This window comes from Patiria miniata, unplaced genomic scaffold (assembly GCF_015706575.1).
Source record: "Patiria miniata isolate m_02_andy unplaced genomic scaffold, ASM1570657v1 HiC_scaffold_22, whole genome shotgun sequence".
Classification (NCBI taxonomy): domain Eukaryota; kingdom Metazoa; phylum Echinodermata; class Asteroidea; order Valvatida; family Asterinidae; genus Patiria; species Patiria miniata.
The window spans coordinates 12461130-12488399 of record NW_024037061.1 but is presented as its reverse complement, the minus strand read 5'-3'; the positions used below and the strand labels follow the sequence as shown (position 1 = coordinate 12488399).

At 40.1% G+C, this 27270-nt stretch overlaps 1 protein-coding gene, 2 non-coding genes and 1 pseudogene across 3 annotated transcripts; 3 read left to right on the top strand and 1 right to left on the bottom strand.

Annotated features, from left to right (window-relative positions):
- Nucleotides 1-4572: 4572 nt before the first annotated feature.
- On the top strand, nucleotides 4573-4653 carry Trnas-uga. The gene has a single exon. It is a non-coding gene; the product is annotated as a tRNA-Ser (tRNA).
- Nucleotides 4654-5465: 812 nt separating this feature from the next.
- Trnas-cga lies at nucleotides 5466-5547 on the top strand. Its single transcript has one exon. It is a non-coding gene; the product is annotated as a tRNA-Ser (tRNA).
- A 6089-nt stretch (nucleotides 5548-11636) lies between these two features.
- Nucleotides 11637-21974, bottom strand: LOC119730710 (HEAT repeat-containing protein 6-like). Its single transcript, XM_038203714.1, has 4 exons — nucleotides 21780-21974; nucleotides 19907-20074; nucleotides 15554-15704; nucleotides 11637-12318 (listed from the first exon to the last, which is right to left on the bottom strand). The coding sequence occupies exons 1-4, from the start codon at nucleotides 21876-21878 to the stop codon at nucleotides 12203-12205; spliced, it is 534 nt and encodes a 177-aa protein (XP_038059642.1). The 5' UTR covers nucleotides 21879-21974; the 3' UTR covers nucleotides 11637-12202.
- A 2129-nt stretch (nucleotides 21975-24103) lies between these two features.
- LOC119730090 lies at nucleotides 24104-26018 on the top strand (annotated as a pseudogene).
- The last annotated feature ends 1252 nt before the right edge of the window (nucleotides 26019-27270 follow it).

Sequence of the window (27270 nt, the reverse complement as noted above, 5' to 3'; positions counted from 1 at the left end):
TAGTATATCCTTTCTTTAATACGGTTCCATGAAGTTGCTAAGCAGGAACACATCGTAAAGCAAGTCTTCTTGCTATAAGGCAAACATAACAGTTGCAACCTGCCAGCAGTAATATGGCCTATGGCATCATATAGCTTGCCACGTAAAAACGTTTTCTTTAGTGGTTCGATTTAATACGGATTATTTTGATACAAATTACTTTTAGATGAACTCCTCGTTGAATGTGAATAAACATCAGCAGATACTAAAATATTTCAAAGAATACAAGTTGGCATCAGGCCATTCGCAAGTTTAAACATACATTTTCCCAGATTTAGATTGTAGATACCTTCCATTTGTAATAGATTTAAATTAGCAAATTAAAAAGAGCCGCGTGTGATCAGGAAAACCACCTTTATAAATAATACGTACAACTCTCTTTTGTAAGAGGAACGGTTTACTGCTTTGCGAAGTTTAACTGCTCCAAACAATCACCGAGTAATTGAAATGTGGAAGTATAAACGAGTTATACGCAGTTAATATAAATATAAGCAAAACTGACGATACGAGGAAGAATGAGGTGGAGTGGACGTAATAATTCACAGAGAACGTAAAAAAAACCTTGGAAATAAAAACGCCAAGTACATGGTGTAAATCCATTACTTGCTATTGCTGTATATCAAATCAGGATACAGGAAGCAAGCCTCCCACGCATGGGTGACTACTGGAAACGAGGGTGAAAATAAAGTAACCCGGGGAACGAGGTTGGGCACTACTCACAAACTAATAATGGATTTTATTTGCAATGAAAGGGACAAGTAGAAAGGAATCGATACTCGCTTCATTGTAATTTTATTGTCATGTGATTGTCTTTGCTACAATTATTCTTGTGGGGCGATGAGCGATCTAAACTGAGCTGGCTGCTATAGACAGGCATGCAACTGGGAAATCACAAAAAAGAGGAAATTCTAATTTTTCCCAGACTTTGTACAGTGTTTTTCTATTTTCACTGGCACACATGGGAAGTAAAAATTGAGGAAATCAGCTGATCCGAGGAAAAGTTGCATGCCTGTTTAGACGCTCATTGTACCAATGCTCCTTGACGCAATTCATGCGCCATTTTGGATCTCCAGGACGTCACGTCACGTCATCTTTCTACGATTGGGGATTTGTTTTCCAGTTGATACAATCATCCCCCAATGTTATCATTTATTTTTGTGATGTTGGCCAGTTCTTGGAACAGATTCTGAAAGCCGGGGAAAAAATACAAGTTTTTATTTTCGCCGACTTAACCAATACCAACTACATTGTGTTCTTGTAAAAAAAAATGTGTTTACTGCGCGTGCGTCACGAGTGACCCAAGATGGCTGGCAGCTGCGTCAATGCATGGCATTGTCAGCCAGTCTGGTTCGGGCCATTTCATTCATCTGCGAATCAGAAATTATTGGATTTTTGGGCAAATTATTGTGCTTACCAAAACTCAGCGACAAATCAGTCACATGTCATAAAACAACGCAATGACATTCTGGTTGTTAAGCTGTTCATGAACTGTACTCAAAATTAAGCTCTATCAAATCATCTCTATTTCCCCTATTTCTCATCAGTATGTATATAGGGAACATCGATGGGACACCTGAAGCTATTCGAATCTGTACCGCGGCCTGGTGACCTCTTGTGCGCTATAAAATCCATCAATGCCACCGCTGCTCTATGGCTTCGAACATGACTACATGAAAATATCATGAGGGAATTTGCAATGAGGCGTGCGCCATCAGTCCATGGACACTGTAGCGTCGCGGTGTGCGCTTTCATGTCGGCATTGCACAGTTGCCTTGCAGCCGGCATAAGGCGGCAAGTGACTGAGTGCGGACTTCATTGAAAAGGAGTCGTCTGAATGGGGGCTTGAGGCATGATATCCCCCCACGAGCAGCAGCGCTGTAACTCGGACCACCCTTGGACCATGACCACATGAAAAGAACATGAGATTGGTCCGCACAATGAGATTCATCAGCGGCCGCCTGTAAAAACCACTGCCGGGCCCCTAGGGAATTTTGTATCTTAAGTTAAGCCTGTTAAAATAAAGGGGTTTCTTGTGTCTCAATCTGCGACTGATGGTTTCAAGTTTTTTCCCCCCAATGTTTCTTACATATTTCGTGTTTCTCAGAAATTGATCTCTTTCCAGTCAGGGACGTCATGTTGAGGAATCTATTAAGAGTAAAGATATACTGTCGATTATAATAAATTATGACAGAAATCAAACATTTTTGTATGCAAAGTATCATTCAACGTATATTACACAATTCTGGCATTATTCACTTCATAATTATGTTGCCAATTACTGAGGTAATTTTTCACCATTGATAGAACGCTCCAAACATCCAAAGTTCGCTGCGATAAGAATAATGACGGAAACGTCCCTGTATTAGCGCAGAAAAAAAAATCGTCAACGTAATGACGGAATCGGAAAAGTTACATTCGCTATGTTCGTGTTTCTGTGTTTGTGGTGTAAATCGAGGACACACACGTGCAACGTCATATACGAATTGAGGACATGAACCGTAGCAAAGCATCGAGGACGACCTCGATTAGAAAACGTGTACAAAACAAATGAAAGCTGTTGCAAAAAAAGTTAGAGTATAAACAAAGGAAAAGAGAAGAGGAACCATAGAAAATCCTCGATTTACACCATAAACTGTGCGTGCGTATGTGTGAGAGCTTGTTTCTGCATTCAATAGGGGACGTTGAACAATAGAGGACAATAGGGTCCCCAATTCCCGAGAGGTCCCCAATTTGGATTCGTGTACAAAACATATGAGAGGTCTTCCTAAAAGTTAAAGTGCAAACAAATGAGGGACAATAGAGGGTTCACGACTGCAGGCAGATACACACTTGTCTGTCTACGTATAGACCTTTCTATTGTTTGTAAAATATTGAGCGCCATTTTGAATGGGCTATACCTGCATAAGGGCATAAATCTAAGCCATGATTGGCAACAGATTTTGCCAGAAATTGCACAGTAAAACCTTCATTATGTAAGAAAGAGGCATTTTTATTAAAAAGAAAGAGGCATTTGTTGTTATTGTGTATTTACAACAATCCAATTATGTTTGGAAACATTAGTAACTATTCTTTATTGTTGCGAGGTTGATCCTCCATAATTTTCAAAACTGTGGTTGGCAAAAAGTGACGGGTAGGCTAGAGAAGTCTATAGGCAACATTACATTTGCCCGTTTCGGCCCCAAGGAAATATCTAGGCCATATAACGGCGGGAAAAAAAAATACTCTTTAGTGCCCTTGATTTATTATGTAAATTACTGCATCTTCACAATTGGATTTCCGATTGGAATATATCCTGCAGGTAAAAGTGGGATTGAAACAGAAGAATATTATAAGGTTAACTTCTGATTTCCCGTCAATAGTGAGTTACATGTAATTTGACCGAAGAAACAAGACAAGCCAATCATAACCGCATAAAATATACATCAACACGACCAGGCCTTTAAGGCTATGGGGGCATTCCTCTCGGGAAGAACAAGGTTATTGACTCGTGGCAATAATATTGCGCGGTAAGACAATCTTAACAGCAATTTATATTTACACGAGGTCCGATTTGCACGCAGAATGTGATCTGGGTATATATTCCCACGCGAAAGCGACGAGTTTGTTTGGATAAAAACGATTGGTATTTGAGGAGAGCTAAGTCGAAATTTAGCACTCGTGTTTTCTTTGATGTAAAAAACTAATAAACGAAGTTATTTATCAATCTCTAAGAGACGTTTAATATTTCGTACCCAGTGGAATATTATGTTACTTTTTTAGGTTTCAACAACTATCAAGCATCGGAGCTGGCAATTTCATTCTGTCCATGCACATAAAATATAATAATTTGGATCATGGAATATACGAGCCTCACAAGAACCCAATGTAGGGAATGTACATCATTGGCTTTCGTTGTAATTTTCAGAAATGAACTAGTTGAGGGGCTAGTATAATAGAACAAAATATTGTTTCACTGACATGTTTGAAGTTTTGTGTCAGAAAATGCTGAAAAAAAACCAAGAAAAAGAAAACGTTCAAGTAGTCTGGTTCCCTGACTCCACTAAAAATGAAATGGATCAATTTATAAATGCCGGAAAGTTGTAAGGTAAGGGAACAAGTCTAGCTGGCCTGCACCTGTTCATGAACATGTAACCAATAGCAAACACAATTTGGACTGAAACAAATGGTAAATATGGAGCAGTAGTTGAAAAATAGTTAGGTTTTTCCAACGGTGGTCGGCCGACCACCGTTGGAAATGTATACAAAAATACTATTTTCTTGAAAATGACTTCATACCAGGTGCCATAATTTTACAGAATGCTTTAAAATGTCATTTACCAACATCCTAGTAAGGTATTTCGTAAAAACTTGGTGGTTTTATTTTTCGATGTTTGCAAATGTTGTATTTTCCCTTTATGATAAGCAACTCTATCAGAATAGGCTCTAGCCCGATGTATCGAAAACATTTTTATATATAAATATTGTTTATCAACGATAGCCGCTCGCCTCTTGACTCGAAAAGATCATCACTCCCTAAACATTTGATCAGTACGAGTCGTGGTGGCCGAGTGGTTAAGGCGTTGGACTTGAAATCCAATGGGGTTTCCCGCGCAGGTTCGAATCCTGTCCACGACGGTTCTTTTTTCTCCATAAGGTCTATTTACACGCATTAGGAGTTTTAAATGATGTGCTTCGACCGGCCGCACGTTCTAGCACCGAAAATGTAGCCCAAATGATCATTGACTGGTATGACGTTGTGCCTGCAAGTGTATTTGCTGTTTTTAATTAAGAAAGACGTTGTGCTGACCGATATTTTAAATTTCAGCTGTACGTGTATTTCTTCTTTTTAATAAGCACTTCCACGAATCTGGGCTCAGTTCTACGCCCCTGCTGCACTACAAAATGATTTGCGAACGTGTCATCATCACGTGCCTTTGGAAAAGATTTCTCAAAAAAAGAAGAAAAAAAAGAACGAGTCGTGGTGGCCGAGTGGTTAAGGGCGTTTGACTCGAAGGTTCGAAACCTGTCCACGACGTGTTTCTTACATTGTTATGCCCATTTTTTAAAAAGAATTGGACGCTTTTTTTTTAACTGACGGGACGTTCTGCATCTACCGTGCACATGACATTGTAACCAGTGACTTTGTGTCTGGTTACATTTCAAACGTTTCACTCAGTGAAGAAGTTCCACGAAAAGGGTTTCATTTCTACTCTCGGCGCACCAAATCTGATTGACGTTCTTCATCATATGACTAAGCCTAGTTTCCATATCTAGGTGAGAAAACAAGACCCAAACTTTTACGCAGACATAATAAGGAAACATTCCATCCGCAGATGTCGCCGACAACCCAAACAGACGCAAACTATCTCGCAGACAATCGGCAAAGATGAACGGTTCAATTCCGCGCACTGTCAGAAAACTAGGTTTTACTTACGATCGCACAAGTAGTCGTGGTGGCCGAGTGGTTAAGGCGTTGGACTCGAAATCCAATGGGGTTTCCCCGCGCAGGTTCGAATCCTGTCTACGACGGTGTAAGTTTTTTTTTCTTTCGCCATGCTTTATTTTCAAGGTTTGTTACAGTTCTTTGGTTTAAGACATTTAAGATTCGCTTCTTCTATCGGCCGGGCGTTGTGGCGTGCGCCTGTAATCCAGTGACTTTAGGAGGCCGGGGTTGGTGGATCGCATGCGACCGGGAGCTCTGTGGCGTCGTTCTGCTCATGACGATCGGGTGTCCAGGCTAAGCTCGGCATCGGCATGGTAGGCCCAGCGGAGGTTGGGTACCAGACCAGGTTGACTAAGGAGGGGCGTACCGGCCCAGGGCGGGTAACGCAGCAGGCAAAAGCCCCCGTGTGGAGCAGTAAGCAGGATTGCACTCGAGAATGGGAGGCGGCTCACAGCCCGGACAATACGGCGAGACCCAACTCTTTTTCTTGGATTTTGGTAAAGCGTTTGGTTTGTTGGTTGGTTTGTTTTGACTGGTAGAATGATGAGGGTCACCCTTGGCCAAAATACGTTTTTGGCTTTCCGGGGTACGTATCATAAAAACTTTTCAATTTTACCTATATTTTACCTATTATTAATGTCTTATATTGAAAGTTTGATTTACATTTTTATCGCCAGTAAAATTTATAGTTCAAGGGGTTTTACTCTCTAGAGGGCGCTGTCGAGGACAGTTCATTTTTTGAATCCAAATAGATCAATTATCGCACTCCGTCGGATAACGAAGCATATTAAAATGTTAATGATCTGTCTTCGACAGCGCACTCTTTAGCTTTATGACCCCATTAATTTGTTTTTCTTGATAAGGTTTTTAAAAGGTTACACTTCAAACACAAGCAATTTTGTTTGGCTGAACTACTCGTGAAACCTTTCTTGTGAACACAAGTGTTCACACGAAACTCTTTTTAATCTTTGTCTTATTACCGTCTTGTATTGTTCAGCGCATTGGGACTTTGTGCAAAATGCGCTTTAAAAGCATAATTATTATTATTTCTAACCAGCTTTGTGAAAATTATGTCCTGTGCCATCTTACCAAACTTCATTCACGGATCCTCCCATTTGACTATAAATACAAAAGCATCTCAAGACCCTTTGAGAAGTTGTGTTGGCCGAGTGGTTAAATGGCGCCGAACTCAAAATCGGTTTCCCCGGAGCACAAGTTCGAATCCTTTCTACGACTTTATTTCGCCCGTAATTGGTTTATTTCAAGGAATTGTTTTCTTGATTAAACATTAATTCTATAGATTTTCCTGGCTGTGAGGATTTCAATTTTTATGGAATTAAAAACATCACGTTGACGCATTTTGCTCACTATCATTTTAAGAAAAACAATAATTACACTCAGCTAATACAATAAACGACGCATAATGAAGATTTCGGTAGGATACCGCCCTCCAGAGGGAGATAACCCCATTCTACACCCGACCCTCCTCAACTTGGCTCAAAACGTCCTTTTGTGTTTTACAAAGATAGAGATCATCTTTACGTTGCTTTGAAACTGCAAACAAGCACGGCACCAGCACCGTGCCAGCGCTGTGCTTACCTAGCACCTCCGCGTAATGAAATTCGTGCTAGTAATTTTTGAGGTGCGCGATATATTCTGGCGTCGAGCGCGCAGAAAGCAGACCTCTGGGCGCAAAGATCGTTACAGCTATACACCGGTTGTAAAGTTGTGAAGTTAGCCGATGTGTGACACTTCTGAAACGATTTCCCGCGATCGCGCAGACCTAGAAACCTCTTTTTTTCCCGATCCCCGTCTGATCTACCGCTTTAATCCCAGCTCCAATAACAAGGGCTCTGAACTCACAACTCACAGAGCGAGAACAACTAGACACCGATTTGAAAGAAATCGAAACAAACAAGGTTTCATAGGATCGGGACCGTTGAAAATGTCTTAATAGTTTGAGAAAGGAATATAAGACTCTCCCACTAAATCTATAATATTCTGTCTGATCTCAAACCGAGACGGGCTCCTTAAGTTTCATCCGTTCTAGGGCATAGATATGTTTCCCCTACGCGCACAAGCGGCATTCGTGTTAAAGGTGTACATCTCGGCGACTAGAGTCCGACTTTGTAACTGAATAGTGTCGGTGGACTCAATATCGACTAAAATTCAAGCATAAAGACTTATGGAAAGGAAGGCTTATCGGCTTGCTGTGGAAATCTTAGAAAGTGATATTCAGGACACTGCCGCAGGCTATCGCATTTTTTTTTTAGCTATCGCTATCGTCTAATAATAATTACGCAAGCACGAAATGCTGACTTTTTAGACCTTTTTTTATGCATGGCATAGGCAGTGGTTCCGAACCCCAGCCCCCTCCATTCACCCTGTGCGGATACGCATTCCATAGTACCAGAAACATACATGTATCGTTTCCGGTGTACTACAATGTACTGTACATGTGCGGCGTACAGTTAACATTTAATCCCGAAATACAGATATCTCTATCAGAAAGCGATATCTCAATTTCTGATAGAGATAGCTCCATTTCAAAACAGAGATATCTCTATTATTAGAAATAGAGATAGCGATAGCCTATGTCTATTTCGGGATTAAATGTTCAAGAATTACGAATGCGCTACACTTGCCGGTTATTATTGAAGCAGTCTTTTTTATTTAGTAATATTGCGGTCTCTGAAGTTGAATTACCTCTACAGCTCAGGTGTTGGCTGGCTGTGGCATTGGGAAGTAAATCTAAATAGTGGGGTGGAAGGGTACAGTGTTTATAACGAACTCCACGTACAGTTCATACCAAATCCTATGGCCAACTGACATTTCATTATGCAGCACCAGAAGAATGGAATAATTGACCTCACCAAATAAAGATCAGCCCATCCTTGGAAAATTTCAAATCACAACTTAAGACATCCCCCTTCCCGGTAATTTACTAGTCCTTTCTCACGAGCAGCCTTTTCTTCACGAGTGAGTTTATGGAGGCCGGGTGACGCTGACCCGTGGAACAATATTTTTACCCTTCTGCACGGATGCCACAGAGATCCCCCTCACTCCTATGGTGAGAACGCTGGCTATGCCGCTGCTGATGGGTATTAAATGATAAATTACACTGATTTCATGACAAATCATTGAAAGCAAATATTGCTCTGCGTAATAATACGCATTGGCTTGAACGCATGGTGTGCGCAATGCCAACATCCCCCCCCCCCTTTCGGGCCTACGCATTTATGGACGGCCCCTAGGGACAGCCCTTACAAACATCTTCTTTTTTTGGCCAATATCGAATTAATTTCGTGGTTTGCTGACCACTTCTTTATGAAAATCAAATGAGGGTGTGTTTTAAATAGTTAGTGCGTTTTCATTGGTGTGGCAATTATAGTCATATGAAGGCCATGGCTTTCGCTAAATTGCCACAGGGCATGCGTTCGATAAACCATGGAGGAAGGCCCCATGGATAAACTAGTCGTTGTGTTCTCGATCGATCTTGTATAATTATGTTAAACTTTCGTGAAAAAACTTAAGGCATTTGATTAAATTCCTTTCATACTTCATCTGTTCCCGAGTGTGTACATGTAGCTCTTACATTATACTGGGCGTGCTTGCCATTAAAAATGATCGACATCAACCCCGACGCGGCAGAATACACAAAATATTCACAAAATTCTGGCGGATAGGGGTCTGCCGCTTTTCCCCAACCACTGGCCTACGGAATTGATACGCGCGTGGATCGACGTGACTCGGTGATAGTCTGCCCATTGGGACGCTACTCTCACGAGGCCTGCGGGCCAGAGTCGCTTTTCGAGGCGGGGGAGAGACAACTTTTGCCCCATGGACGGATCTGATTTTTTTTTAAAAATCGGTGCGCGCATGTCTGGCCTTATGGGGGCTCTAGCCCTGATCTGAGCTGCATACTCTCTGTGGACGTGTGACCAAAATGCAAGAAGCGTGAACGTTTTGCGGACTTGTGAACGTTTAGCGGACTTGCAAACGTCCACACATCCATCTTCGTAAACACTGGCAATCGTGGACCCCCCATTGTCCCTAATTCTCATTCATTTGTTAGTACATTAACTTTTTAGCAACAGCTCTCATTGGTTTTGTACACGAATTTCAATCGTGGACGTTCGGTCAATCGTGGACGTATTGTTTGTACCCTGACCCTTTTGTCCTGGGTCCACGATTGCCGGTGTAAACATACTCTAGGTTTTCCCCTCTCTGGAAAACAGATTTAGAGGCATTTGGGGGTTAGGTTTATGTGTCAAAAATGAAGAGGAGCACTCTAGGAAATCATGATAAAACAAATTGGGTTGAAAGAATCTGTTCACAGTGCAAGTAAAATGAGTTTTTTTTCTCAGGTTTTTCTTAACTACACGAATACATATGAATGTCCACAGTAGGTATGGAAGGTAAGGCTGGGTGTGTATATGGGTGTGACAGTCGTGTGTGAAGAGCAACATAATAGATCCATCTTTCATTTCAACGTCTGCCCCATGGAGAATGTAAATCCTGACCATACTGGAGTGTAAGAAGGGAAATTCAAAAAGTGGGGTGGGAAAAGGGCATGACTTCATTTTGTTGAGACATTTCTAGAAGATATTTAAACCATTGTCAAATCACAACATCAACACGCGAAAATTTTTCTTTCAACAATATTTTCTTCTGTAACCCGTCTTTCAAAGCCACTTTTTAATCTTCTGAAGAAAAAAGCTTAATCTTCACTCAACTATTTGATTCATTACACATCACAAACCTTCTAATTTTTTTTTTTTACAAAATAAATCTACAGAATACATCAGTCCATCAGACAAAAGCAAATTTCATTAAACCTTGTGAAACTGGCAACAGCAAATGTTCAAACAACTCGTGACAATAATTTTGGAAATTGTTTGTCACAAATCTACCCTGCCAGGGCGGCAGAACTAAAAGATATGTCTATTTAAACGTTGGTAGGTAATGCACTTTCATCTCTGCTTGCAGAAGCCTGACTTCAAACTCGCGGGAATTTTCCGTGTTGCGTTCTCCTTCCACTAGGCTAGAATTCATTTCCTGTTTTTTACAAGTCCTACAATATTCCTGATGGCCGCTTATATTGAAGTCGCCACCTCTTTTTGTTTTATACATTTCATTTTTCTCCCCTGCGACACAAATCAATGAAATATCGAATTCACAGGACGTGATGGGACGAAGTTACAAGCCGCAGTCACTCCCCGTTGTTTACACTGGGGGTTGACCTTTGATGAAATGTCTGGAGGGAGAACTGATTCTATTTGAACCTATTGGTGAAAGCCTTCACAACAGATACAGCAGCATGCCTGCATTAGAGGCTGGTGCCATTCAGACCTGACGTTGAAAAAAAAGCGAATGGCAAGCCAATTTGACAAAATATTTGCATTGAAAATGACTTATCGGCCGGAGTTGAAATGTAATGTGCTCATTTTTTTCTGATATTTAAATTGGCATGTGCGGCAACCTCTTTAGGTTTGCTCTTCTTTAGCAAGACAGTTATACTACATATAGTAATTTTCAAGTTTTGATATCTGTGTTTCTATCCAGAAATCATTGGGTGAGTGAATTTGATAGAAACAATCTATTGGTTTCAAAGTATACACCCCTTTGAAAAAAAGGGAATTATTTGTTTTAAAGGAGATGAACAAGCCGAATCCCAACACTATTTCTTAGGCCATACTTTAAACCTCGCTCAGAGTACTTGGCTCAGGCGCTGCTCAAAAACGAAAATCTGCAATTCCAATTGGTCAATATCAAATGTCATAGACCTGTGGCACAAATAATTAATATACCAAGATACATGTAATTCCTATTCTTAAAGCACTGCGACCTTACGAGTGTAAGTGTTAGACTAATTCAAAGGGAAATTTGCTTGTTTCCTTACCAAAGCAATATTCCACTATAGACCTCTTGCATTTAGGCGGAGTTAGAGGGCAATGGTTTTTGTATCAATTGGATAGGTATGAGTAAACCTTTTGTGAATCCATTGTTACTAAATCAATAAAAAAAAAACCACCCTTTGTGATACCTGCAACACATCAGGTCTATACCTACAAATTTCTGCGTTTTGCAGCAGCTTAGAAGTTCGAAAACTGAGGGGGGGGGGGGGGGGGACAACACCATCTGACTATCCGGATCGTTAGTAAAAACGTCATACACGCGCGCGCACCACTGATTACTAGCGCCCATTGGATAAACACGTAAGTTGCGTTAACTTCCGGTTCAATGGGCAGTGGGCGTGGTATAAACTGAAGTGACGTCACACTAACGAACCGGATAGAGGGAGCGCCCTGTTCAAAGATGCATGTTTGCACACATAATTATATACATATACATACGAATTTACGCGGTTATGTGAAATTTTTGGGGAAAAGTACAGTACAAATTTAGTTACATTTGGTTAAACTCTATTAGGGGGTTTGGCATTGTCCGCACAAAAATTATTAGTGGAACATGTCCCCGCCCCCTGGGATCGCTGCACTGGAGTGCAATAATCTGGGGGTATGTTATAGAGTTGCTAGACAGGTAGAAAATGTTGCCAACAAAATCATAATTAAATGTGCATTGATTGGAACTGGTTTCTCACTTAATAATATCTGCTAAAGAAAATCTGTTTGCTTATCATTAATGCTTTGTTTTCTGTTAAGTGTTCATCAGCGCCACGCAATTGTTCCCAGACCTTTAAGCTCAACTCCAAGGAAACTTCTCCGTGAGGTGCTTTCTTCAAGGCTCTGCAAACATCCTGACTAGCTGGGCTGCACAGTTTCGGTCTTCCGCCGTGATGTCCTTGATGTTCATCAAGTCCTGAAGATGAACGGAGGCTGCGGAGAGCAATGCACCTACAGATTCAGATAATAAGATGATTTTCGTTGAAACCTATTATAAGAAAAAACTGATTCTGTCCAATTGAATACATTAACACTTTCGTCACCAATTCTCTGGGTTTTTTCATTCAAGAATATATGAAATTTAGTCCACCTGAGAATTTTTTTACTGGAACGGCAGGATTTTTTTCTTGAAAGGAATATTTTCTTCTTGTTTTCACTGATTTGTTACAGAATTTCATATGACGTCAAATTTGTAGCTGAGCTTTCTTTTCGGAGCCAGTTGGGAACGAGACATCATTGTTCCCACTTAACTTCCATATGCACGCACACGTGAAAACAAAGTGCGACACTAAATTGTCTCAGATTCCTATTCTACAACTCTGATCCACACTTGAAGTTACTAAAATAACCACAGTTGTTTGAATGAACAACTATTCCAATTTTATTTGCTGTTGATTTGCTGCTTCAAATTTCGAAAAAAAGTCCTCCAATTTCTTTAATAAAATGTGCTAAAATCTAGAAATCTGTTTGTCTAAAAACTCTAAATTTCAACTACACCATCACTACGTCAATGCAAAGTGTGGACATCCATCACATCAAAAATATATTTTTCATTTCTCAGAAAACAACTCAATTACACTCCCAGCCACCCCGCATCCTGCAGGCCCAATCTTAATGGAGATATTGCTCACACAATGCTTCTCGGTCCAACTAAAGTGCTTTCCGAGACTCGAGTCAATTCCATGCATTTGACTGATTAGATTTTTCAACAAGCACAGCACTTGTTACGCACGACTACCCTATGTGCAATATCCATCTAATTCGCTGGTGACTTTCCATGTGGTGTATTTTTACCCCTCTTCTCCACTCGTTTCTAATTACTGACAAAATCTGAGCTGGGTTTTTTTTTTTTTTTTTAGCTTTATGTATAATACATTTTCTACTTTCTCTCCAATTGTTTTTTAGGTGGCAGGACCCAGACGATGCCTACATGTGCGTGTAAAGTGCACGTCCTACTTGACAGTGTTTATTTATGTGGTTTGACAAGCACATTATTACGCAGGCCTGCAGGCTGACTGATCCGTAATGAATATATTTCATCAGGGATGAAAGTTTATTTTCATGTCCTGTGGATGTTTCTGTTCTTTGTCCAACTCTATAAATATCCATGCGTCTATCTTATTAGCAGAAAGTGATTAAACTGACAATGATTTATTTTCTTGTTTAAAAAGTGATTTACGGCGGTTGATAGATGATTAAATGACTTTAGATTAATTTAAATGCTTCATCACGGGATACATTGTACATTCTTTGGGTTTCATTAATTTTAACTGTCCCTCTCGGAGACTGGCAATTTCAACAAGGCCAGCCCAGCGGTCCAAATAAATCAAGTGACTGTTTGTAATAGTTGAGCGCTTCCCTGCCTTCATAATGCAGGACTGACTAGTAGTGACTGTGCTGAAACCTGGTATAGCTATACTTTGACTGTAGAAGATTGATAAGCAAGCTGTGCCTACCAGTCACCTGCTATTTTGTCTGTTGATGGAATTTGACTTGTCACAGTGCCGATACAAACATATGATCTGACTGTTGGTGACTAGCCTGTGTATGAGGCATGGCAGGGGAAGCCGAATGAATTTTTGACTGTCTGTGACTGATCAAACAAAAGGCGAGTTAATTAAACAACATGCACTTCTTGTAAATTAATCTTTGTATACAGTGGCATATCTACGGGGGGGGGGGGGGGGGGGGGCAGACGGCTGACAAAGCGGCAAAGCCCCCTAGACAGCTAAACAAACTCTTTGAGACAAACCTGGACCCGCCCCTGATATGCTTCCTAAATCAATACAATCTAACTTGGGCAAAATTTAAGTCACTCAAAAACGTCAACTCAGTTTCAAATGCTCAAAGATGTTTTCTGAATACTTTTTACTTTGTGGTTAAAACACATGATGATTTCTCAACTTATTAAGTACATTGAAAGATGTCTAAGGAAAATCCCAATATTGAAATTAATACCCCTGTAACCAAATTTTCCAAGCAAGATATACTTAGCATGCCCAATAAGCATTAGCTCAAGTAGCCAAGATGGTAAAAATAAGCCAAATCTAACACTATTTGTTCAATTTCCCTAAAATCGGTCTCCACAAATGATATTTTTAGAATCCAATCACATCAATCCAGATATCACACCTCGAAGCCAACATGATTATTTTTCCTTGGGGGGGGGGGGGGGGGGGGGGTCCCCGAAGAAAAAATATCACAAGTGAATTACAACCTTCTGGTAAAATTAAATTAAAATGATCCATCGTCTGGTGATGAAGGAACCGGGCAAGCGTGCTGTAATTTTCACAATAATTGAGTTTTATTTTTATTATAAACAGAAAGGATGCACTGATCATCAAATGCAGCACCGTGGCATTATGGTTAGATTGCTAATGGATGTTTCTTTCCAATTTTTTTGGGTCCAACTTCCCCCAAGGCATATATAGGCTTGACACTCACCGCATTTAAAGCATACATAGCATACAAATTCATATTATTCTCTGATGAGTGCCAGCCTACACTCATCACACTTTAAAACTGATTGAATGATTGACTAACACTTGTGACTTGCACTGGTCTGGGAGCCTTATTCCTGTATGTCTTGTAGTTTCTATACCACATGGGCATTAGTCGGGCGCCGCTTGTTTCACGTAATTAACGATACATGTGTTGGCGATAAGTCATTGTCCCCATTTGGAATCAACTCCCTTTGGTAGATCTGATGTTCATCATTGTCATCATTCGAGTCACAGCTGTTTCAATTTTAGGGAGAAAAATTTGCTTCAAGTTTTTTAACAGAGGATGTACTTTGCCCCCCTTAAAATATTGAATTGAACAAAAATATATATCATTAACTTTATTACCCCCCTTGAAAAATGCATGCATGCATAGGTGCCCCCCCCCATGTTTAAACCTAGTTACGCCACTGTCTGTAGTTTTATATGAGTATCATTTTTAGCACTTGAATTTACATGATACCAATAGCATGAATCTATATATTTTAAGGTAGAATTTTTGTCAATGTACTATTGTCACAAATAAAACATTATACACATGTTCAAGGAAAGGATTTCAAAGGATAAGAAGAATCTTAATATTTTAAGAATCCTGAATGGATATCTTTCTTTGAAATTCCACATCCTATCAATGATATCTTTAAAACTGGAAAATTGAACAGTATTAAATTTTGACCACAATTTACCTCTTGTATCGTCCACTGTCGTCAGTTTTGCCCCTCTGTATCGGCTGAGATGGGACTCCAACATGTCAGTCCGGTCCTTCATAAGTTTATGCAAAGGTGAAAGGTCATCTTGACCGATGAGGCCCCCTAGGTGGGTGAGGGTTTGGCAAAGCTGCAACCAAAACATGCAGATAATGTATACTTTGTACATGTAAATTTGATGCCAAAAATAAACAAAAACTTTCAACTACAAATTAAATGGCATGACAACTTCTGGTAAGTTCAGTGGCTTTAATAGTGGAATATTGATGGAACTAGTCAGTGGTTTTCTTAGAAAAATTGTTCAAATCTTCAGAATATTTCATGATGTGACTTTTGTACAATGCTGTAAGCTTGGGAATTTGAGTGTGTTGCTGTTTTAATCAAGTGTTACACCTGAAGTGAACACGCTCTTTACTGTGTTTTTAATTTTTTTTTTTTACAGTTTCCTTGTAATGGACGATAGAGGCTCTTAAACAAAATTGTGTGCTTATATTAGCGATGTCAGAAATTGGGCCCTGCTAGCTTTCTGGACCCAATAAGCCAGTTCGGTATCCCAATGAAGCAGTCCAGGTCAAAGGTCATTTGGGATAAAATCACTGTGTTGTTACGCGATAATTTACACATGAACGTCGTGCGCCCGTTTCCCTGTACATGTACTACATACACCCCGAAAATAAGGCAACATTGTGCCTGCATAAATAGTCTGGCGCCATCCCATTCAACAGTTAACAATTAATGAAATACATTCAGGGAGAACTTGACAAAAATGGCCAACTCGTGAATAAGGCCCATAGGGACAAAGGGAAACACAAAACATTGTCCTTGAGAGTAAAGTAAAACATGGCTGTGTGCACGTTCATGCGCCTTGGATTATCTCGAATAACCGTGACCCATATCATTGTGTGCATGAGCAGTTGAAATACTGAACTCAGGCTTATTTCAAGGCGGTCACTCCTAAGCAGAAGACATTGCTAAGCACATTAATACAAAAAACCAGCTGGGAACAAATACATTAGCAAATGGACATTGAATGACATTTTGGCTAGTAACCCATATTTCCTAAGCAAACATATTTTGAGTTTACCAAACTTCTGGGTTTTAATAGCCATCCAATGAAATGGCCACTGTTGGTTCCAACAGAGAATGTTTAACGGAGTAGAAAATAACAATAACATAAACCTTTTCATTAGGCCTGAGCATTGGAACCGGGCACCCGAGTACCTGACCCTTGATGTCAGGAACCAGTTTCAGATAATAGTATCCATAACCAACTTTACAAATTACTTAGTATCTTCTCAGACAATGAAAGGTATACTGAATGTCATTTGTGGGGAATTTTCAAAATGAAAACCAGGCTACATGGGAAATCAAAACGTTTTTCCATTTTATGATGCTTGCAAAAGTAGCAGTTTTATACAGTAAAGCTACAAATATCACTGGTCACACTTGTATCTTGCTGTATTGATGCACCGATGTGGTAATATTATCGTGCAAACCTTTATCAACAATAGGAACAGCTACTTCCGAGATTTGAATTTGGGGGTTGGGTTTCTTTAACGGGTACCTGGGTACCCCAGGGTTTTTTTTTTTCAATCGGGTACCAGGTTCCTGTACTACCCGTAAATGCACATCCCTCCTTTCCATTGTTTCTCTCTCTACACATCTTGTGGCCCTCTGGCAGTAAAATTCCAAATAATTCTTCTGCATGGGCGCTCTATCAAACTAGCATCCACACTAGCTTGACAGGATACTGCATTTACCGTGTGTGAAATAGTGCCCTTGACTACATGAAATCACAATTCCTTCCCGAGGCTTCTAGGTTCAAGATCACACACATGTTAACCCCAGGCATGCGGAACCTGAACAAGAGAAACCCCAAGCACTCTGAACACGACTACCTGCCCGATCGCTTGTGAAGGATTACTCGCACGCTTCCTGCAATGGGGAGCAATGATCTACAAGCACATTACTCAACTTGTCAACCTCTCGAGTGTTCACCGTCACATTCTGTAATTCCCTCAGGCTGATCATGGGACGGCAACAGACGAAGAGTGAACACTTGTGGTGATTTCACTCTCATCTCAAGCCTCCCCCACCTCCCAGATTCACCCATGTCTCTCATCGCATTGAACCAATCACAAATCTCACTCCGCAATCCCCCTCCTCTTGACTCCTTCATTCTAAACAATCCTAAACAACTGCTACACGACCAGAATTCAATTACAGTCCGTGAAAATAAACTCATCCCCGACCGGCCGCCTTTTCCCCAACCAGAAACAAAACGGGGGGGACAAAACATCGGGATTAACGTCAGGGCGCTGTTGCCACCTTTCAAGTGCTTGCTACACAGAGCGTCTGAGGCCCGGGGATGGCAGTTTGGAATTAAGAACCCCACAATGACAATTTGAACATCAGACAGAGAAATAATCGCTTGGGAGACAGCATTTTTTTTTAGAGAGAGAGCGGAGATGAAGCTGACACACGCAGTCTGTCGGTCGGCAGACAGGGTGCTTCATCAAAAAAATAGCAATTGGATGATGAGGGGAAGCAGCGTGCATGGGGGTGATAAATTATTCCTTATTGCCACGACGAATGTGAAGATTAAAGGAATATTACGAGAGGGAACTGTACGTGTGAAGAGAGTTCAAATTTTTTGTGAAGTGTCCTACTCCTGTAGCCGCTTTTTCATGAATAAATCAGGTCGTTGAAGTTAAAATATGTATTGGTAATGTCAGCTTTACCTGGGTGAGTGTTAAAGTCAGATTTTATTGCATTAACTCGTCACTCTGACATAAATATGTTTTACAAGTTTCATACGTTGAATTGACGGCAAAAATCTGGCAAGAAGGAAGAGCTCGTACATGGGCTCATCGCTTAAGGACCTCACGTTTATCACAATTTGAAAGAAGTTTGGGCAAAATTTTGCATGATCATCACAAAATCACAGGGAAAGTAATTTTTGATTTACGGGGGGAAACGACTTCAGTGAGAGAGTTGGCATGTGTGGGACGTGGAGGGATACTGTACGTAATTCCACGAGAAATTGGACATGGCTGGAAAATGGCAAATTTATGAAATCTTCAAAACTGCAAGCACAACACAACTCACATGTGGTGTCAAATTGAAGGGGACAACATGACCTTTCATTTGAGTGATGTGGCATTGAGTTAAGTGTATTTTTTGGTCAAAAACATGCTTTTTAGTGGGCTAAAATTATGGATTTTAGGTAGTCGTTTTGGCATCTTGTTTTTACATGTACATGCAAAATGCAAGTGTTATTGTGAATTTTGTTTATAAGGTAGAGAAAAATGTTCATATTTTATGCTTTAACTTGTACCAAATGGGTGGAAACCATAACGTGAGTTACCATAACGTGAGTTACTGAAATATATAGGCCTACCTCTGGTTGATAATTGTTTCAATAATTGAAATGGTAGCATTTGACTTACACCCCAATGAATTACATGTAAGGGTACTTAAAATGTTTTGCCCATCATTGCACAGTATGCGGAAACTTTCAAATGCAAGGTATTTTCATTTTTGGCCATATCTTTTTCTTGTAATGTGAGTTACTGATAAAAAGGTTATTGCCAAACCAACATAAATGTTTTTGTTTGCCTTTTTTTGTAGTTCAGTCACTTCATTCAAGGGATCTTGTGTGAGAAAAAAAATCACCCTCAATGCTTTAAAGAGAATGTTCAACATTTGCTTTTGCTTATAACGGAAATTTCCAACGGTGCTTCTTAAGACGCACCGTTGGAAAGGCCTTCTTTCGTTGATTTCTTCAAAATGGCAGCTTGCCAGAAAGAACAATTTCACAGGGAGTTTATCCCCTTACTATCTTTCAACCAAGTATGTTTTTGAACAATAATTACGCCAGTTACTTTTGAAATATCTGCAAATGATGGACTATAGCTTTAAGAGCTCCATGGCACTGGGTCCAGGGTCCAATGCCGTGACTCTGCGAACCACAGAATTCTGTGCTTACGCTCACAATTGTGTGCTAACAGTGCTAGCAGAAACATTCTGTGCTGACCCAGTAAGCACAGAATCCTTAGTTGTGGGATGTACGAATGGGCATAAGCCAAATTTCCTCGCTAACCCATGAAATACGCTTTAGTACCGTACGCACACAATTTTCTCATACAGTAAGCAGGGATTTTTGCTAACGGTAAAGCACATCCATGAGATAGGGCCCAGGTGTGAATACATTTTCAAATGTTTCAGATGAAATTTGTCTTGCGAATGCAAAAAAAATAACATAAAAATTTGCTCAACTCCCAACACTGTTATTATTTCTTTAAATAAAAAGTAAGAAAACTGACATTGTACCTGATCTCGCAGAGTGTCTTTGTATTTGAGTTCTGAGACGTCCGCCACCTGGTCAATCACCTCTAGAGCATGGACGATGCTGGACCAGACTAAACAGAACCGGTCTATGTCGCCATAGCAACTGCGATGAGTAGGAATACTTAGGGCCAAGGCAGCGTTGATCCTGACCTAGAAATGATGGAGGATAACGTAGAATGAGTGATTATTTGTCAGAAACATTAATCTTCGCATCACATGAAATTGTTTAAAGGGAATATACATCATTTGCTTTTGCTGTAATTTTCAGAAATGGATGAAATTGGGGGGTTGGAAATATATAGCAAATATAGTTACACTGACTTTTTTGAAGTTTTGGGTTCAAAAATGCTATAAAAATCAAGAAAAACAATCATTTTTAACAATCCATTTAAGAAGAAACAGAGCAGTTTACATACATTGGGGAATTGTAAGGTCAGGGAACCAGTCTAGCTGGCTTGTACCCGTTCATAGGTGTGTAATCGATTGCAAACAAGTGCGATGGTCAATTGGGGCCAGTATTTGAAAAAAAGCCAGTTTTTTCCAACGCTGATCGTCCGATCAGCGTTGGAAATTGATACAAAAATACCACTTTTCTTGAAAATGACAGTATACCAGGTGCCATGATTTTACAGGATGCTTTACACTGTCATTCACTAACAGTCCAGCAAGGTATTTCAAAATGATTTGGTAGTTTTATTTTTTGATGTTTGCAAATGTTGTATTTTCCCTTTAATGAATATGTTTAATTTGAAAGAAAATTAAATGCAAAACATTGTGCTTGTTGTCAATTTTTTTTTCAGGCACAATACTTTCCCATTAATAAAGAAATCTGTCCATTTATGGCTTGGCATACACTAGGGCTGTGCCGAATATTTGAATATACGATCGATTATCGAAATTTGAATATTTGTTTTTCAATTTTAATATTCAGACGTGAAATGCAATGAAATAAAAGGGGGGAGTCAAATTTGTTGTAACAAAATTTGATGGAAATGGATTTTTGACAAATACAATTCATGAATGTGCGAAGTTAGCATTCTTTGTTATGATATATTGATGTAAACTGTGTTGCAATAAATTACGATGAAACCTTCCATATTTAACTAGAAATTGAATGACGGATAATCCGCCTTTTGGTATTTACCAAATATTCAAATATTCAGTCGAATGGAAGGTGGAATGTTCAAATATTCAATTTTTTGGAGTCGACTCAGCCCTCGCATACACTGGCTGAATTTGGCTCAACAGTGCCGCCTCTTCAACCTTTACAAAATAACCGTTACATATAGTTTCTCATTAAATTTTTGTTTAATTTCTCATAATGATTTCTCGAAAGCGTCTTAGGTATGTGTTGTAGCTGTCTGCCCAACGCCCAAGGGTAGATTGGAACCCCAACACACAGGACTAAGGAAAGGAAAGCACTGTTCCCCCAACCTGTCTCCCTGCAAGGTACTTGCAACATCTCAGCCTATTTTAAACGGAAGAAATGTGACCATCGCTCCCAATTCAATATGTGATGATTATCTCCAAATATTGTTGCATGCATGATTCACACCCGCATTTAAACTCATTGGTGTTTCGTTAAACAGCTTCTCTGTTTTTACAAACTGACGCATGGATTAAGTCTCGCTGCTTGGGCACGTGGCGGCAGCATTCTCTATATTTAGGTAACCTTCTCGCTTTACTGCTATTACACCACTAGACACATGTATGCAGAATTCCATATAGATTATATGACATCTCCAAGTGGTAACAGCTCTTGGACTTGTCTCAATGACCCAGTTCTGAACCAGGAACGGCAGAACGGAATGTTTAAACAAAATAACAAATGAGTGCCGACCCCGGTATTATTTACGTGCAAACTGTTTTCACAAGACTTCAATTTGGATTTAATTGGCGGCAGAGCACCCTGTACTTTCCCTTGACATGCTGTCTGAGGATTTGACAAGATCATTTGTCACAGGAGTTTGTTTCTCATACAGAGGAATTGTAGTTTACATCTATGCTGCAAGATTTAAAATGCAGCGGGGGCTGGAAAATATCTGTCACATACTGCAATGACATCCACTGAACTGGTCCGGGAGAAGTGAGCCCTCTTGTGACAGACTTGACTGACGTCTGACAGAAGGAAGGGCAAGACACTTTTTATACGGCTGAGCACAAATTTGAGGAGCACAAGAATCGTTTACTTCAAAATTATCCATAATGCCATATGAAAAAAAGAAAATATGGACAGAAATGTACACAAAAAACATGGTATACATTTTTCAGTTGTCATAAAAAGGGAAGGGCCAGTTTCAGATAAATTCAGCTTTCTTTTTCTTTATTGTTTTTCCTAATAAAGAAAGAAATTCCTTCCTCCGATTTCTCAAATTATTTTGTTCTCTAATAGTTTCCTTTTATTCTCAAAACATTTCAGAATTCCAGTTTCCCTTCAATCACAACATATTTCATTCCTCTTTCAAGGTGAACCACAGCATATGTACAAGCCAGCTCATTATGTACTTCACACCAAATGAAGAAGATCAATATCAGACTGCAAGTGCGCAGAAATGTGCAAAAGAACATCTGGATTTGTAAAACGGGATTAACCTTCAGTGTATCCAAAAATTGAAAATTGGGTGCGGCGTTCACCATTATGTTCCATTGCCAGCTTGGAACATATTGATATCAGACATGGCAGATTGCTCTTGGTTGTGTTAATTCTGCATAAGGGTTGGTTAGATCCTCGTTCCAACAGTACAAAAGGACAACAGCATAGTTCAAGTAAGTTTTTGCTTTCCCCTATGAGATATACCACAGAAGTACAATGATAAGGGAGGAGGGGTGAACTTTAGTTCCATAAAGGCAATTAGCAATAAATGTTCATACAGCAAAATTTTCAAATTTTGTAACAAACTCAATTGAGAACTATACATGTAAATAAAAACATGCATTGTTAAAGTGTGGATCCAATTTTTGTGATTGTTCTTAAAGGGAAAGTACATCATTGGTTTTTGCTGTAATTTTTTAGAAATGAACTATTTGAGAGGTTAGTATAATAGAGCAAATAATGTTACACTGTCATGTTTTAAGTTTTGTGTTCGAAAATGCTGGAAAAACCAAGAAAAACAAAAATATTCAAGCAGTCTGGTTCCCTGACTCCACTAAAGATGAAATGGATCAATTTATAGTTGCCGGATAATTGTAAGGGTAAAGGGAACCAGTCTAGCTGGCCTACACCCGTTCATGAACATGTAACCAATAGCAAACAAAATTTGGACTGAAAAAAAGATAAATTTGGAGCAGTAGTTGAAAAATAGTTAGGTTTTTCCAACAGTGGTCGGCCGACCAGTGTTGGAAATTTATACAAAATATCACTTTTCTTAAAAATGACTTCACACCAGGTGCCATAATTTTACAGGATGCTTTAGGATGTCATTTTCCAACATCCTAGTAAGGTATTTCGTAAAAATTTGGTAGTTTTGTTTTTCATTATTTGCAAATGTTGTATATTCCCTTTAAGCTATAATGTTATATTCATCTGAAAACTAAATTACCTTCAAGGGACACTGCGTCCTGTAACAGCCAAATTGGGCTACATAATGTGCTTTGAACAAATGATGTGAATCCGAAAGAATATTTAAAAACAGGATACAAACATCCACACAACTATCCTTAAAAAAAATGGGCGATTTTGTGTTATTTCTGTACTATGCGTGCGAGAACGACTTTCAGGGTCCACTTTTGCGACCCCAAAAAGTCAAGCTGTTTGGGTGCTAGTTGTGATTTCATCCATAAAGTGTTCGCCTTTTACGGATGTGTAATTAAGAAACCACACTTTGTCCATTGGTGATTGGTCACCGCTGTTTGCGAGCACGGTGCTGGTATACATGTACGTGTGTTAAAATAGACACACACAAAATGTATATCGTACATTGACTGAAAACGACAGGAAAAACGTATTCGTGCTCTGTCGGTCCGATGTAAACAACCGTTTTTGTGTGTGTGTATTTTCCGTCTTTTCTCGGGAACGGTAAGACATGAGGTTGGTTACCTTTCAACCAGATGTTTGAAATAGGATAAGAAAACAATCCAAAACATGCAATTTCGGGGATTTCAGGACCTAGTGCCCCTTTAAAAACATCCAGCAACCTTCTATCCTCCAGCAAACTGTATGTACATGCCGGCTGCAATTGTTGTTGTTTGTACTTCCACAGATATGGCATCAAATGTGACTGTTCAATCCGTCTTGGGCAAGATCAGCCAGGATCATCTAGAATGCTCCATCTGCTCTTGTCGTTTCAAGGAGCCCAAAGTTCTGGACTGTTTGCACAGTTTCTGCCTGAAATGCCTCCAAGAGCTCAGACTGCGCCAAGAACCTGATAGTACCAAGCTAACATGCCCTCTCTGCAGACGTGATACCAAGCTGAAAGGGAACGATGTCACTGCCCTGCCTAATAACTTTACTTTGGGAGCCCTGGTGGAGGAATTCACAATGCAGGAACAGCTGCTTGATGAAGGTCAAGGGTCAGAGATCAAATGTCAAAGTTGTGATGAGGGAAATGAAGCTGTGTCAAGGTGCATGAACTGTGACAGTTTTCTCTGTCTTGAGTGCGATAAGGGACACAGACGAATGGCTGCGTTGAAAACGCATGATGTGAACACTCTGGCCCAGCTCCGTTCTGGAGAGATCTCCTACAAGAGTAAACTGAGAGAGGAGGTTCCAAAATGCAGGAAGCATCCAGACCAGTATGTCAGTATCTACTGCGACACGTGTGAGCAGCTGGCATGCACTACCTGCTCTGTTTTAGACCATGCCAAGCACTCTCTCAGTGGAAAGATGGAGGCCTTGCACAAGTGCAGACAAGAAATTGCAGAGGCAACTGCAAAAGCTGAAGAGAAAAGAACGAAGCTGAGCACCGCTACACAGGAAGTCGAGAAGATCCGCAAGACACTGGATAGTACGTTCATGGACACCAACAAGAAAATACAACAAAAGGTTGATGAGGGAGTTGCCGGAATGACAGCAGAGGGTCAGCGACTGAAGCAAGAGGCAGAAAAGATCTACAAAGACAGAGTCAAGATATTGGATGCAGCACAAGCAACCAACAGCAAAGAAGCAAGCGACACAGAGCAGAAGCTACATGCGATGAAACAACTCATAGATGAAGCAAGCTGCCATGAGACGCTAGATTTCAAGCAGAAGGTATTGCATAATCTCAGAGAGCTGACAAAGAAGCTGCCACAGAAGGTGAATAACAAGTTGTCTTTCATGGACTTCAGCAGTGAAATATCAGTCACAATAGGGAAGCTGTTACTTGATAAGGAAGATCAAAAACCAGAAGAGGGGGCTGAAGCACACAAGGTGTCTTCAATTAATCCGACAAAAAAGTGGAAGAAAAGCAAAAAGATAAGTCGATATGGAAAACTTGAGTTCAAGTCTGCATCTCATTTAGCAGTGTTCTCCGACAACGAAGTGGTCATTGTGGATGCTGAGTGCAGAAACTTGATCAGCATCTCCTTCAAGACACCTCAATCTCCTCCAGTCCTGAAGGAGATTGTGATCGATGGTTTGTGCAACCCCAAACGAGTGGCAGTGAACAAGCACGATGAACTCATCGTCTTAGATGGCACAGTCGTCAAGACATTCAACAGGCAGTACCATCCTCTGAACAGCTTCAAACCTAGTCTCCGGTGGAAGCTCCACAGCAAACCAACATGCCTCGCCGTGGACGACAACAATCTGATAGCCATAGGGTACAAAGAGAAGGATAAGATATGATAAGACTATGATGGCAGTGAGGTATTTGGTACCATTCCCAGACAACGGCATGATGCCATTCTCAGACAACGACATGAAAGACGTCCACATAGACATCTTGAACAAATAATGCTCACAGGAGTGTGTTGTGACAGGGATGGAAGCATTTATGTTACAGGTAGATTACATGTTCTCAGGGGGTCAGAAGAGGTCGTTCATTTTAGTCCTGATGGCAGCCACAATGGATCTGCCATCACAGAATGTAATCATGCAGAGAACATCATCCTGATGCCAAATGGTGATCTGGCAATAGCTGCAGGTGATTCAGTTGTCTGTTACCAACGTGTCTGAGTTTGAAAGTAGTGCACAATTACTGGCCCAGAGATGTTGGCTGATTATAAACCCCCCTTTCACACCTCCTCCAACCAAGCAAATTAAAGTGAGCTGGTCAAATCAGACAACGTGGGGGGAGGCAGTGTCAGTTCAAAATATGACAACAAAAGCACAGGAGGATCATCTTAGAAAACTTATTTATTAACGTAATATTAATGTAATTGTAAAAACAACAGAGAATAATCTGAAATTGCATCTGTTAGAGCATTTGTTCACATGCAAATTTGTATCATGAATGGCGCTCGTGTCACAAAGATTTTCCAAGATTAGCCTTTCATACTTATTTTTCATCAAGGGCGTCTTCTATGGTTCTCATATTCTTTGCCTCTCAAGTACCGTCGGTTGATGAGCAAAAAATAAAAACCTGAAACAACATTGCAGTTGCACTCACAAGATGGATTAATTCAATGATGCCAAATGCTTATTGTCTCTTTGTTTCACCAGGAGTGAGTTCATATCACTTAACAAACAAATAAATTCATCCTTGGCAAGGTGTAGTTGACTTACAATATATCTGCACCATGCACCTCAACCCCCCCCCCCCAGATTTACGCCCATTAATACCAATCAGACCAGGTACCTCAGGTGTGGTATCCCCCGATACAGATTTGACAGCTTAAAATTCTAGCATTTAAGATGAGTTTATCATCTTATTAATATGTGCCTCGATTTCACAAGGTGATGATTTCATCTTCAGATCTTAGTATTGTACATGTACACATTTCAGTATTTAATTTCAAAGACACTTTATATAATACAATCATTTGTTTTGTGCTACAGGGAAACATTACAAATTATATTGAGTGGTTTGTTACTTTTTACTCTGTGATAATATGCTGGTGTATAACTGTTAGACACATGTGTAAAGCTACATGTATAGTCCATCATTTGCAGCCATCTGAAAAAGTAACTGGCGTATTATTGTTGAAAAACATACTTGGTTGAAGGATAGTGAGGGGACTAAACTCCCTGTGAAATTAATCTTTCTGGCAAGCTATCATTTTGAAGTAATCAACGGAAAAAAGGCCTTTCCAACGGTGCATCTTAAGACGCACCGTAGGAAAATTTAAATTAGTAGTTCGTTTTGTTATTCGGCACAGCGCGCGCAAGCATTGGCACGACGCACAGGCGCACGCGGTTGCTATAATTCAGCGGATCAGTGCGCGACATCGCGTATAGCTGCAATTCAAAACAATTCAAAACATGATTC

Bases quoted from the DNA above. Each gene is read 5' to 3' on its own strand.
- LOC119730710 (XM_038203714.1), bottom strand. From the start codon at position 21,878: ATGATCTTGTCAAATCCTCAGACAGCATGTCAAGGGAAAGTACAGGGT. The intron at 15,705-19,906 runs GTACAATGTCAG...TTTTGGTTGCAG, and splicing joins AAGACACTCTGCGAGATCAG to CTTTGCCAAACCCTCACCCA. The intron at 12,319-15,553 runs GTAAATTGTGGT...CTGAATCTGTAG, and splicing joins GACAGTGGACGATACAAGAG to GTGCATTGCTCTCCGCAGCC.